At 38.7% G+C, this 14,547-nt stretch overlaps 1 protein-coding gene across 1 annotated transcript in view; it reads left to right on the forward strand.

Annotated features, from left to right (window-relative positions):
* The window catches only part of LOC123024435 (protein phosphatase 1 regulatory subunit 12B-like), a 41,273-nt gene extending 26,930 nt beyond the window's left edge, over positions 1 to 14,343 (forward strand). The window contains exons 5-11 of the mRNA XM_044432155.1: positions 976 to 1,066; positions 1,889 to 1,963; positions 2,611 to 2,687; positions 3,574 to 3,719; positions 6,102 to 6,214; positions 13,068 to 13,268; positions 14,196 to 14,343. Coding sequence (XP_044288090.1) covers positions 976 to 1,066; positions 1,889 to 1,963; positions 2,611 to 2,687; positions 3,574 to 3,719; positions 6,102 to 6,214; positions 13,068 to 13,268; positions 14,196 to 14,282 — 790 coding nt within the window. The 3' untranslated portion in view covers positions 14,283 to 14,343. The remainder of the gene's footprint in view (positions 1 to 975; positions 1,067 to 1,888; positions 1,964 to 2,610; positions 2,688 to 3,573; positions 3,720 to 6,101; positions 6,215 to 13,067; positions 13,269 to 14,195) is intronic.
* Positions 14,344 to 14,547: the final 204 nt, after the last annotated feature.

The raw sequence follows: 14,547 nt of genomic DNA on the forward strand, positions 1-14,547 counted from the left end.
AATGCTGGGAACAATAGATGGCAAAAGAAGAAGGGGACGGCAGAGAATGAGGTGGTTAGATGGAGTCACTGAAGCAGTTGGTGTGAGCTTGAGTGGACTCCGGGGGATGGTGGAAGACAGGAAGTCCTGGTGGAATGTTGTCCATGGGGTCGCGATGGGTCAGACACGACTTCGTGACTAACAACAACAACAAGGGCAATACAATATTGGCAGTTTTATTTTCAGTTCCTTTCCTCTTTATGCCTAAGATGGGTTTTGTCTTTTTCACAGCAACCATTCACCAGGTCAATAATTCCATTGTGGTGTCAACAGAACTCCATAATCTCTTCCTTAGTTACTCACCTCTAGCTCTGTTCTCATTTGTACTTGACATTCAGATTTGTAGCCCCAGCATGCATTACTTTACATATACTTAAATTGACCTGCATTTGCCATGTAGATGCCCATTCTTCCATTTTGGAGAGATTATTTTGGAGTGTCTCACAATCCCTTTTTATTTTGATCACTCTTAATAGGTATCATTAGTAAATTTGGCCACTTTACTACTCACTTCTAATTCCTGATAATTGATGCATAATTTGAAAAACATTGGTCCTAATATGGATTCCTGTGGAGAAAAGGAATAGAAGTCTACTGCAGACATCTAGGATACTCAGCTATTGTTTTATATTAACTCTGCAGCCTGAAGGTTGCATAAAAAGAATAGGATTCCTGAAGGTGGACTTTGGAGCTTTTGAATGTTCTCCTTCAGTATTAATGTTTAGCACTTATTTTAACACATATAGGTAATGGGGTTACAAAGTAGAAAAGTTATAGACATTAAGCAGAGGGTATTCTGTATGCAAGGATTTCAAATGGTAAAATGATTCTTCTGTGTGAGAGGCAGGAGAATCATTTTTTCAGCTGCATGTAGGGTTCAATTGCTCCTGGACTGTTTGAAGAGCTTTTTCTTCAACCATTAACATCTTTTGCCAGGCAATTTCTGGGAGATAGATTTTTGGATAGGATGGGAATGGAGATTCAGATGAACAATCGTTTAGTGAGCATGAGAAAGTGTGACAAACGAGTAAGAGAAAATCCTTTGGGACATCAGGTGCATGGAATATAGTTTATTCATTTTATATCATTTTACATTGAACTGTACAACACCTAGAAAAATACTTTATAAAGTATTCAACTAATATAAGAAATACATTTATGATTTAATTTGCAGAGAGCCTTGTATTTTGAAGGCTTTTGGATCAATACTTGCCCTGATGATTCAGGCCATGCCATTAACTATATGTTGGTGCAAGTGGACAAAATCAGCATAAGGGTAGAGAAAACTTTGTCAGTTGTTTCTATTACCTGAGACATCCGAAATGGGCCTGGAAGATCTGCTACAGAATAATAGCTAGCATACTAACTAAGACTGAAGCAACACAGTTATCTAGTAGGATTATAAATGTAGAAATATACTTTGAACTAGCTAGGGTATTTTATGGTCCTTCTGATTATTTGTCCTATATAAGCAGCTACTTGGTAATTCAGTTTTGGGGAGAGTACCGTGAGCTTTATCTTCTAGGATCTTGCTATGAACTTGTTTTTAACTTAGCATATCAAGTTTTATTTGTGGCCTGCTCATTAAAAACACATTTCAAGGTTTCATTATTCTCAGTTGTATTTATATCACTACTGTGGAAAAAGTTTGAAGAATATGTGAACCATCAACTACAGCTGCATCTTTGTTCATTTTGGTTCATCAGCTTTGCAGAGAGAAACAGAGTTCTTAATTGGCTTGCTGCAAAAATTTTGATTTTTGTTTCATATGCATAAATAATCATAATTTAATGATAATGAAATGACATCTTGTATAGTACCTTTGTTTTCTTATTACACATGCCATCAGGGTCAGACGCCATTTGATGTTGCTGATGAGGGTTTGGTTGAGCACTTAGAGATGCTGCAGAAGAAACAGAATATGGTGAGTTCCTTGCTATTCCTTTCAACTAACCAAGACTTATGAACATCCTTGTCATAATTATTCAGTTAGTGGAATGAAACTAAATGTTAAGCTTCTAATAGTTGCATCTGAGGTGCCTAATATCTCACAATTAAAAATACTGAAATTATGCATGTAATGCAGAAATGCAATAACTCCATAACTGCAGAAAATGGTCATTGGTCTGGGTGTAATTGAATAGCTCCATTTATAGCTTGGCTCTTTGTTTTAATTAGCATTTGTCCTCTCCACTTTGTCTTGTATCAATATTCCTAAATGATTTATCAAAGAAGTTTGCCATATTGGGACTGAAACTTTCCTACCCTGAACAATGTTATTTCTGCATTGGTGGCAATGAGGCACAAAATTTGTTTCTAGGTTCACAAGATAGCTCCTCTAGTCATTATTTAAATTTAAATGTTTTAAACAAACAAACAAACAGTCATGACCAATAGTTTGCATGTAGATTATGTGAACCAATCACTGATAGGATCTTGGTCATAGATTCCCACTACTTTCAGTAAGAGCCTCATAGTCAAACAAGATGCAGTTCTTCCAATATCACTCTAGGCTTTACCTAGAGCCATTAGTGGTTCTTTAAAATGGCTTTCCAATTACATTTTTGACAGCTGCGTAGTGAAGAGACAAGAAACAAACTGATTGAAGCCGATATGAATGGGAAACTTCAGAGTGGACTCTTCAAAAAGTAAGACTTTAAATCTGCAAATATATGATGTGGATGTTTTGCAGTAGCTCTCTACAGCTTAGGTGTTTTGAATTTTACCTCTTAATCTGCCCCAGCTAGCATTGTCAGTGGTCAAGAATACTAGGAGCTGTTATCTCAAACATCTCAACATCTTGTAGGATTTGGAAGGAAAGGAAATTTGCCCTGCCCTGAGTTTCTAAAAGCCAAGTGACTAGCACAACATGAAGCAAGGTAGGGTATGCAGTGTGGGGAGCAGTTGGGTTGTACTTTTTAAACTGCTCTTTATTGAAGAGTATGTGCTTTTTCTGCAGAAGCTGTTTTCAATATACTCGAGTCACTTCATTATTCCTTTGACAAGATTCCAAGAATTTTAAATGGTGGATTTACTCACATTGCTTTGCAAAAGTAATTCTGCTTACAGTGTACACATTGTGCTGCATCTTTACATGGAACTGACTCACGGTATCAAAATAAGCCATCATTACATAAATGACCTACAGGGGCTTGCTTGTGAGCCTCAGCATGTGCTGGGCATAATTATTGCCTGGCTGCAGGTCATAGCATTGCTATATCAGTGGCATGGTTTGCTGGAGGTTCAGGTGTCCCTCAAATAACCATACAGGACCCCATTAGTTACCTGAGGGTTGTTTAACCCTCCAACAAGCTATATTACCTAGATTCAGATAATACATCATTATAAAAATCATACCTGGCACATACCAGTCTGTGCTGTGGGGTCACAGCAAGCCACTATGGCTTATTTAAACCATGTTGGCTGGTTTTGATCATGTGGACTAGGTCACTGTCAGATCTTAAGCTCGTTGGGTTAGGGTAGCATGGTTTGCTGTTCCACTGTGCTGAATACCTCAACAATTTTTTGACTCAGCAAAGAGAAGATTCTTTATGAGACAGATACGCTGAAATCTCTACAAAGAGAAGAGGAAAACAAAGAGTCAAGTAGCTCCAGTTCGGAGGAAGAGGAAGAAGCTGAGGAAGATGAAGCTTCAGAGTCAGATACTGAAAAAGAGGCAGGTAATATATAGAATTACATTTTTGCCTCATTTGAACCATAAAGGTCTCAGAAAATCTCATTTTGGAAACTTCATGCCTCCTGTTATTAGAAATTAATAACTAAATTATTATTTGTTGACTGACTAAATTGGATGAGATTCTTGAGCCTTGTAGCTCCTTGTGAGCTGATGAAACCTTCCAGATTTCAGACACAGGTGAAGGGGTTTTTGAGCACAATGTTTTATAATTTGGCAGAACTGGATGAAAAATCTAGGCATAGTTGACGCTTCAAATTTCCTTTACAATTTGTAGGTTTCTAAAAAGCATCTATGCTTATCTTCCTATCTTCTTTGTGGGCAATTGCTGTTAAAATGTTATGCAACATAGATGTGACCACAGCTAAAATTTTCAGAAGGTTCAGCTCTTTTTTTCCTCTGTGCTTTTTTGTTAATTTGTATGAAAATGATTGATGTCACAAATAGGGTCAGCTCTCCAATAAGTCCCCACTTCAGATAGCTGAGTGAAAGGTGTACTGAATTATGCACTCCCATCTCCAGGAGTCCTTCCTCACCGTAGGCACTCTTTAGTAGGTGCTTCTTGGCAGCTTGATGCTGCGGAGAGCCCACCTATCACCCATCCTCTCTGGTGGTTGTTCTCTTCTTGCAGAACGTGCTGCATGAGAACAGGGCTGTCCAAATGCTCTGGATCACCTACTGCTCTGCCACCAAAGCAGGCAACAACTCCAGAGAGCTCTCTGGCTCCCCTCCCTCATGCCCTTTCTGTGCCATAACTCAAATTGTCTGTCTACAAATGGAGACTCACACAGGAAGTGGAAAAATGAATGAAGGCAAAGTAATCAGCAGTTAATCAAGATTATGTTAATACTCCTTTTGTTTTATGTTGGTGGTGTTTTAGTTATATTTCTAAAGCAAGCAAAGGATCACCATGGGTAGGGATCAAAGAGAGAACTTGAAGTTTTATAGAATAACTGCATATGTCGTAGCATATGTATGATAGATGTTGCAGTTTGTGATGACTGACTTCATTATGATGTCCTGTGACTTCATAATGCTATTTTCAGATAAGCACACTTACCAGACAGGAAAAAATGCAAGTAGTGGAGAGTTTAAAGTTCATTTGTTAGCTAACTTGGTTTTGACCATCTATTTATGCTTTAACACTAAACAGTATAGGTAAATCACAGTCCCAAATATGCTAAACTGGGAAGGAAAGTAGAAGGGGTTATCTTTCCCTCAGTGCCATTACCTACAATAAGTTGAGGGATTGTGTTCTTTTCTCCAAAAACAGTCCATTCGTAGACTATTTTTGAAAGTAGCTTGTCACATAAGGGTGGCTGAGTGTTGTCCAGAAAAGGAGAGCGGCCTATGTATGGAACTAGTGTGCATATTTTTCTGTATTGTAACCATGGTTACAAACTGGAAGGTACTGCTCTCTAAAAGAAGAATGCATTTTCCAGCATATATCACTGCGGTATGGAATTAGACCAGTACTTTGCTCTGTTAATAGCTCTCTCTGAAGCAGAAATCACTCATCAAAGCAGAAACAGTAACATAGCCTTATTTAGCGTAAAATAAAACATTGTCATGGATTGGGAGAAAACAAATAGCCTCAAGCCACAGTGTTTTTACTGCTATTGGCCACCACTATGGAACCTATCAGCATATTGATATAATTATCCAGGAATGGTTATTCAAGTTAGATAAATCTATATTTCACTTGCTGCTTAAGCCTTGAGACCATTTAAGTTCTATTTTCATAGCCCAATTCTTATATTTCATCTAATAGTATATGACTAGCCACTAAAATAATGAAGGCAGATCACCAATTTCCAAGCGTAATAGTCCAGTCCCAAATGGACTGAAGGCAAGTAGGATACCAGCTGAATCATAACTGAATTCCAGTTTCATTCTGAATTTATGAATAACTCGGATAACCAATTTAAAATAATACCTCTGAATTGAAGGTAAATGTCTGATTTTTTAAATTCATAGACAAAATATATTTGTGAAAATTACTCATTGCTTAAGTTAATAGAGCTTTGTCCTTAAAATTAAATCAACTACTCTAACTTTTTCAATGAAAGATTGCCACAGATTAATTTTTCCAGCCCATACTGAAATAGCTTTAGGGAAAACATTGTGAGTCAATAGGTCTTATACACGTTTTCTATTTTATATTAGTGCCTTTCGTTTAAGTCATGGCAAAGTGACTTTTTATGCAGATACTTCTTAATGTTGGTTTCTTGCTTAAACCCAATGGACAGATGCCTTTCAGTTTTAGCAGATAAAACCGATTTAGACTTTCATGTCAATAGCACATTGCCATGGTAAATCTAGAAAATTGTCATAGAATATTCACAACATCATTTTTCTGTCTTTCTAGGGAGGGAAGAAGAATCTACTGTTAATTATTCCAATCATGAACCTGGAATTCTCATTACAGAACAAGTGCCACCACCAGAGCATAACTCATTCACTATGGCTCCTGCCAGGAAAGTAAGTTGAAATTTGGTTAGAGTAGTAACACACTTAGAATTTAAGAATGCCATCTTGTGTTGAACATTCTGGGGAATAAATACTATTAAATTCAGTTCATCTTACTTCCAAATCAGTTTGGAAGTACTTGACCTAAGTATTTCTTAATAACTGAGCAGAATGTTTAAAAAGTCCAGATATTAAAAATATTGAATGTGTGTGTGTGTTTGTAATATTTCTGTATGGCTATTAAAACTCCTAAATGTTTTACATATAAATATTAAAATAGCATTTACAATATCATTTTAAAACAATTACAATTATAGGAATAATATGTAAAAGTACAGAAGCAGTACAACGGACAAGCGTGTTAATTTAATTTAAAGCCAGGAAAATCCTAGGTGAATGAGTGCATTTTCAGGAAACGTTAGAAAAATGCCATTTTTTTGCCTCCTAAATTACAAAAGAATTTTCCACAGAATGAGTCCACTAGCAAGGAGACCTCCTCAGATGACCCTAAGAGATTGTTGGTTATATATAAGGAAAGACAGTCTGATAGATAGACAACCTGGTCTTGTTATTTAGCAGTTTGTAAGTCAGCAATATAACCTTAAATGTGACTTGGAAGCTAATAGGCAGCCAGTGTAGGTCTTTTAACATAGCTTTACCTAGTTTAGCTTAGCTTAGCTTAATTTAGTGTCCCATTGAGTACTCTAGCTGCAGCTTCTGAAACAGGCCCTAGCACAGCCTTATTTGGAGCATATTATATTAGTCTATATCAGGCATGTCCAAAGTCCAGCCCGGGGGCCAATTGCGGCCCGTTTTCAAATTTCGAGCAGCCCGCAGCCTCTTCTCCCCGCCGGCTCAGCTTGTCATTCATCCCCGCAGGCCGCCGTTTTTCCCTTTACTGCACAGCGGTTCCCGCAGCTGTCTCTTGCTGCCTCCTGCTCCTTCAAGGCTGGTGGTTATATTTCACCAGAAGATGGCAGTAGACCTGAGTCAGCACTCTCGCCGCGTGACCCTTGTGACACAAGGCTTGTGTGCCCATTTCTAAAATGGCGACTGTAACTAAAAAAAGGAAAGTTGACAGCTAGGGCTGCCGCTTCCAGGACAAGTGAAATTGGAGTATTTTTTCACTGAAATACGAAACAACTGTGTCTGCCTAATTTGCCAAGAGACTGTGGCTGTTTTCAGGGAATTCAGTATCAAGAGGCGCTACCAGACGAAACATGCTAACTACAACAAGCTAACTGGGAATGAACGCGGCGAAAAATTGAAGGAACTGGAAGCTGCTTTAACAGCACAGCAGCGCTTTTTCACAAGAGCCCGTGAGTCAAATGAACATGCCACAAAGGCGAGCTATGAGGTGGCAACGCTGATTGCCAAGCACTGCAAACCTTTTACTGAGGGTGAATTTATTAAAGACTGTGTGATGGAAATGGTGGAGAAAATTTGTCCTGAGAAGAAGCAAGAGTTTGCCAATGTTTGCCTGGCTCGTAACACTGTGGTATGGAGAATTTAAGACGTTTCATCTGATATTAAGAGACAGAGGCAAAAGGAGTGGAGTTTGACTTTTTTTCGTTAGCCTGTGACGAAAGCACGGATGCATCTGACACCGCTCAGTTATTGATTTTTTTGAGAGGAGTGGACAATGACATGAACGTGAGTGAAGAGCTACTTGACCTCCAGAGCCTTAACAACTAAACAAGAGGAACAGATTTATTTGTTTCTGTTTGTTCCACCGTAGATGACATGAAACTACCGTGGAATAAAGTCACTGGGATTATTACGGATGGCGCACCTGCCATGGCTGGCGAGCGAACCCTAGTCTGTAACAAAGTCAGCGAAGAAGGAGGCAAAGCTATAAAACTCCACTGTATTATTCACCAACAAGTTCTCTGTGCCAAACATCTGAAATATGATCATGTTATGAAAACGGTGATGAAGGCTATTAATTATATTAGCTCCAAAGCCCTGTGCCACCGCTGCGGACCCTGTGGACCCTGATGATGCTCCAGACCACCTACAGCTGGAGCTCATTGAGCTGCAGTGTGACGCCGAGTGTCACGGTCGGCACCAACAGGTCCCTCTTGTCAACTTTTACTGCCAGCTGGATAAAGACAGGTTCTAAGAGATTCGAACATTTGCTAAGAAAATGCTGAGCTTGTTTGGTTCGACATACTTGTGCGAGAAGACATTCTCGGTTATGAACATTAACAAGAACCGCATGAGGACGAGACTAAGTGACTTTCACCTGCGTGACATCTTGCGCATCAAAACCACTGTTTTTGAGCCAGACCTGGCCTATATAATGCAGTCGAGATCTCAGTATCACCCTTCACATTAGTGCAGTTAAGTTATTTGTTTAGTCTTTCATAAAATAGTTCATTTGCATTTAATGTTAATGGTTCAAAGGATGTCAGGCTGAATGGTCGGCCCCCACACATTTTCACCTCACCAAATCTGGCCCTCCTTGCAAAAAGTTTGGACACCCCTGGTCTATGCGAACTTATCAGTGCATGGATCACCATGGCTAGATATAGCTCTGTCCAGGAGCAGCTGTGGTTGATTTATCAACTGAAGTTCTTAGCAGGTGCTCTCGGCCACCAGTGTCACCTGGTCCTCCATGTTAGGGACATATTAAATATTTTGGTAAGAAGGTCAACAATTACATGTTTGAATTCTTTGAGAACTTTAGGATGGATACCATCTGGACAGAGTGATTTGCTGACTTTCAGTTTATCAATAAGGTTGAGAATTTCATCCTTTTTCACTACCATCTGCCAGAATTCCTCAGACTCCCTTCCAAAATACATAAGCTCAGGAACAGGTATCTGCTCTGAATCCTCTGTTGTGTAGCCTGAGGGAAAAAATTATTCAATGTCTTTGCGGTCTCCTCTTCCCCCTTAGTGCTCCTTTAATTTTTATTATTGTCCAGTGGCCCAACTGTTTTATCTGCTGTCTTTCTGCTGATATATTTAAAGAATTCTTTTTTGTTGGCTATGATGTTAGAAGTGATATACTCCTCAAACTGTTTCCTTGCTTCTCTAATTGTCTGCTTGTATCTCCATTGCACAAGCTTATGGTTCCTTCTGTTTCTTTCATTTGGGCAAGACTTCCATTCTTTTCCCTAATATCTTCCTTGGCTCTTTGCATTAACCATGCTGGTGATTTTCTGGTAGAAAGGTAGACTTTTTACTACTTTTCCTCACTTGTGATATGCACATTAACTGAGTCTCTATTGTAGTATTTTTATTATTTTTAAAGCACTTTGAAGTGATTTGAACTTCATGAGGCCCCTCTTCAGCTTCTCCTTTATTAGTTCCCTCAGTTTTGAAAAGTAAAATGCAACTGGTTCAACCTCTTTAGTAATGTTTCACCTAACTGTATATTGATTCAACAACATTTATACTCTGAATTAAGTCCTGGGCAACTTACCTAGGACTAAATCCAGGATTGCCTCCCATCTGGTTGGTTCCACAACCAACTTCTGTAGGGTACAGTCATTTAGGACATCAGGAAAGTCAACCTCTGTCAGAACTGGAACATGGATTTATCCAACTCGTATGTGGATAGTTAAAGTCACCCATTATTACAGTACTGCATTTGTTGGAGGCCTCCCTGATTTCATTTCTCATCTGAAGATCACTTTGAGCATTCTGGTCAGGAGGGTTATACTGTACTTCTATAACTAAGTTAATTTTGGAGCCAGGATTTTTCACTCATAGTGTATCTGTGTCTTCACACTTTAGATTATCAAGTCTGCTGGACTCTATACCCTCTTTAGCACAGTGCATGTGAGCAGGAGAGGTGAAAACCAGCTGGATGGTGGTACACAGTTGGAATCCATACATAGAGTAGAAGTCACCTTTCATATAGCATCTCTCTCATTGATTTCTCAGACAGGTACAGAAACAATGGGACCAAACAGCAGAAAATGCAAGCCCCACAGTTCTTTATAAAGCTCTAATGTACACAATGGTATACAAGATAATAACAACTATACCCTATACAATTCTAGCTTTGAAGTCCTCCTAGCATTGCATTGTTAATTAACTTCAGGAGGAAGACAGGAAGCCATTGTTTAAATTCAGATCTGAGCAAACAGAATCAGACTTCTTTATCAGCTCTAATTCAGCAATTTCATGCAAGGAACATCCTTTGAAGTTCCTTTGTTGAAGAATGGCAACTTTCAGGCTGATGCAAGTGATCATCAGAAGATTTGGGGCAAGTGCCACCAGTATGCTGATGGCTCCCAGCTATATTTCTCTGTGAGAGCTGAACTGGTAGAGGCCATGGATGTTCGGAACAAGTACCTAGATGTAGTTATAATTTGGATTAGGGTTGAATAAAAAAGCCCCTAACTGCAGGGATACAAAAAGTTATGACACACAAGGAAAAAGAAAAGAGGAGAGAATGGCAAGGAGAAATTAAATTTATTTATTTATTTGGATTTATATCTTGCCTTTTTATTTTAAAGAATGCAAAGTAGCTTGCATCATTCGCCACCTGCTGCTCTCATCATCTCTCAACCCTCTCAGCACCCTACTGTGAGGTAATTTGGGCTGAGAGTCTGTGACTGGCCCAAAGTCACCCTGTTGGCTCCATGGCTGAGCAGGGCTAGAACCCAGATCTCCTGAGTCTCAATCTTGCACTCTTAACTACTACACCACACCTGCTCTCATTAAATTTAAGTGGCCATTTAAATTCTTTTTGCAGGGCTGGTGACTCTACCTTTTATCTCCCTCTGCTCATCCTGCTGGAATGGCTGCTAGTAGTGATGGCTGAGGGATGAGGGGCCTTCATGAAGGAGGTTTTCAGAAGGGCTAAAGAAATGGCCCTGCCCTTCCTCTCATCTTCTTCTTTATAGCATGGGACAAAGTAGAGGGAGGGATGAAGCCCACCAGAGATTGCAGACTAAGGGAGAATTTAATTCCCTTCTGTCTTTAAGATATGCTATTATTGATTGTGACTATTCCATGTATAAGCAAGGTGAATGCTGCTAACTTAATATTAGCTTAATGTTCTGCCTTGTGGCAGAATGGCTAATATTGTGACGAGCTTCCAACTTTAGAAAAATGGCAGTGGCCTTTATCTCATCCTCATGTAATACCTTTTCTTTCAATGGCATGGCATATATACAATGAACTAGAGAGAGGTCAGGCTTAAAAACAGTTCATTTCCTCATGAGTACCTGATCAGATCAGAGGGAGAACATTATTCGTGCCTTGAGGCTCAGCATCCAGTTTTGGAATCGGCAGGAATTAAAAACTAAAAGCCACTATCTCCTGGGTAAGTTTGAACAATTGGGAAAGGAGCTTTTTTTTGCATGCTGATCAGGTGCCACTGATTTACCACAGTTACCCTTCCCAACAAGGTTAGTCATGTCATTTAACCTGAAAAGGATGGGAGAATGGCAGGTTTACAGACCAACCCACAACCCTAGATCAAGCCATGGGTTCTGGAGTGGCTTGTAAACTCACGCACCCCCCATCTTTCCCAGGTTCAGATGATACAACAAACCTAGCAATTTGGTGGTATGCAACCAGCTTGAATCCACAGGACATGAAAATAAGCTACAGTGGCTTATTTCCCTTCTCTGATCAGTGAGTGATTTAGGTGTGCCTGCAGGATAGCATATTTGCAAAGGGGAAGCAGCTTTGAAGAGTACTTTCCATGACATACTGCACCCCAGCTTTGGAACTGCTGCAGGTTTAAAAAAATATCTTCTCATGTGACATTAACAGTATGATGCTGTGCATGTCTACTCAGAATTAAGTCCCACTGAATTAATTTGGGCATGTTCTCAGGTTTGAAGCCTAAGAAGCTATTAAATGAAAGCCGTACTTCAGAAACTTTACTGAACAAATGGGGCAGTATCCTACTCTGCTCACATGCAATGGGGAGCTAGTGAATGGGGAGCCAGTGAATCTTAAAGATACTGAAAATGAGTAGAAACATTCATTTCTGGAACGGGGCAGGTCAGTAGAGCTCACAGAAGGGTCCCACTGGTGCAACAGAAGTACAGTAGCTATATTAGATACTTTCCATACATTTGTTGGTGCTGAATAACAGTCAGTGTGTGGGGTTGACCTGGTACTGCTAACTCTTCTGTTTGGATTATGCTGAAGTGTTTAATGGCTGAAAGTTTAAGCTTTTGCTTTTTGTGGAATTATTTATAGTTTTTCCTTGCATGTATTTTAACATGTGTTTGCTTTGAATATTTGTGGGGGTTCTGTGGGATGGAATCTCAATCCTGATCCAGTTTTGGTTTGTTTATATAAATTATCACAATATTGCACCTGAAATAATTTTATAAGTGCATAGGTATAGAAAGTCAGTGCATTCAGAAATGTGTTTCAGAGAACTACAGTGTTTTTTGCACGTGTATAATGTGTATACCTGGCTGTTTGATTAGTGCAAGTTTGAAAATATTGGTAAATGGGATAATATTGGTAAATGGTTTTATTGTTATATTATTATAAATGTACAAATATATTGTATATTTGTTGTTATAGCTTATTGTTCTGACATTATTTATATGCTATTGTTATATATGTTATTTTTTGTTAACTGTCTATTATGTAAATCATCCAGAGAGCCCTGTGGATGATAGAAATAGTATAGAAATATAATAATAATAATAATAATAATAATAATAATAATAATAATAATAGTAGTAGTAGTAGTAGTAGTAGTAGTAAGTGGTATCTGTATTTTAGTGATGTTTCCTTGTTTAATGTGCTCTTCTGGCAAATTTTACAGTTGCAGTTTTAAAAACATACGGTATGTTTAGAAAAGTGAAACAATTTGACTGCTGAGATATCCCAAAATACTCCCAGCTGTCCTTCATCTGTTTGCTTTACTTTTACAGTTTTCCCCATTGCTCAACAAGTCTGAAGAGCAAAAGGATGAATCTCCCTCATCATGGAGGCTAAGTCTGCGGAAAACTAGCAGCCAGAACACCCTCAGTGAAGGCAGTGTCCCTCGTGACACACTAAGAGAAAAGTCTGACTCCATTTATCGCTCCTCTTCAACCCCTCGAATTTCTGCACTATTGGACAACAAAGAAAAGGTCAAAAACAGCCAGACTTCTTTCACTTTGAAAATTGTGACTTATAATCTGGAGCACTGCTAATTAGTGCCTTTTCCAGATCATGTCTTTTAAAAGTAGGCTTTTGTTTTTAGTACCTAAAACCAGTACCTAAGAACATAAGATAATCTATGCTACATAAGACCAAAGCTTTTTCTTATAATCTTGTCCAGCATTCCGTTTTTCACATGGAGCCAACTGGGTGACTTTGGGCCAGTCACAGACTTTCAGCCCAACCCACTTCACAGGGTTGCTGTTGCAGGGATAAGATTGAGAGCAGCAGGAAGGGAAAGATGTAAGCCACTTTGAGTTCTTGTAAAAGAAAAGGAAGGATATAAAAATCTAATACATATTTTTTTAAAAATCCAATAATGAGTCACCATAATTAAGCCCCATTCAAAAGATATTGTGGTGCCCATTATACTTGAAGCATCAGTTTTTGGTGAATTAAAAATAACCCAAGATCTCTTACGCCTTCTGAAATAGATGCCAACAAAGCACTCCATTGATTGGGCAAAATAGGATAAACCAAGGTTCACTCTTATTCATAGACTTCAAAACAGCTTCATATCCTGGAAGGCATAGAGAAGAACTGAGGAAATTTGAGTGGGAGTGCGCAGGGACAGGGACAAAGAGTGCACAATCTCAAACTTCGCCTGTTTCCCTTAACCACATTTGTAATGGATTAAAGTATCACATTTGTACTGGCCCATAGTGAGCGAACAAAACATATAATGAAAGAGTTGTAGTGATGGAGGCATTGCATAACATTCTTTTCTCCAAATTTACTGTGGCAAACATTTAACAATGTTTTGTTGGAACAAAACTTTGAACAAAGCACTTGAAAAACAGCATTCATTTTGACTGAAACATTCACCAGCATCAAATGATTTGTATTTGTTTTCACAGGACAAGGACAACAAAATCTATTTTGCTTCAGTATCCCCTCGAAGGTTAAACAGTGCAGGTGACATAGAAGAAAAGGAAAATCGGTAAGGTCCCTTAAATTGGGAGCCTAGCTTTTATAGAGGTGACTATAAACGAACAGAATATTTGGAAAAGTTTCATCTTCCCTGTTTGTCTTAAATGCAATTAATTTGCAGCATATCAATCAAGTTACAGACATTTGAATTAAAGGAGAGTTGTGTATTGAATGTCAGCCATCAGCCTATTAAGCAGCAAATTATTTAGACATATACAATTCCAGTATTTGTAAGGCTTGGCTGCCTTTCTTTCTCTTCTTTAAAAAAAAACACTAATC

Source organism: Varanus komodoensis, unplaced genomic scaffold (genome assembly GCF_004798865.1).
Source record: "Varanus komodoensis strain SLA01 unplaced genomic scaffold, ASM479886v1 scaffold1, whole genome shotgun sequence".
NCBI classification, from domain to species: Eukaryota; Metazoa; Chordata; class Lepidosauria; order Squamata; family Varanidae; genus Varanus; species Varanus komodoensis.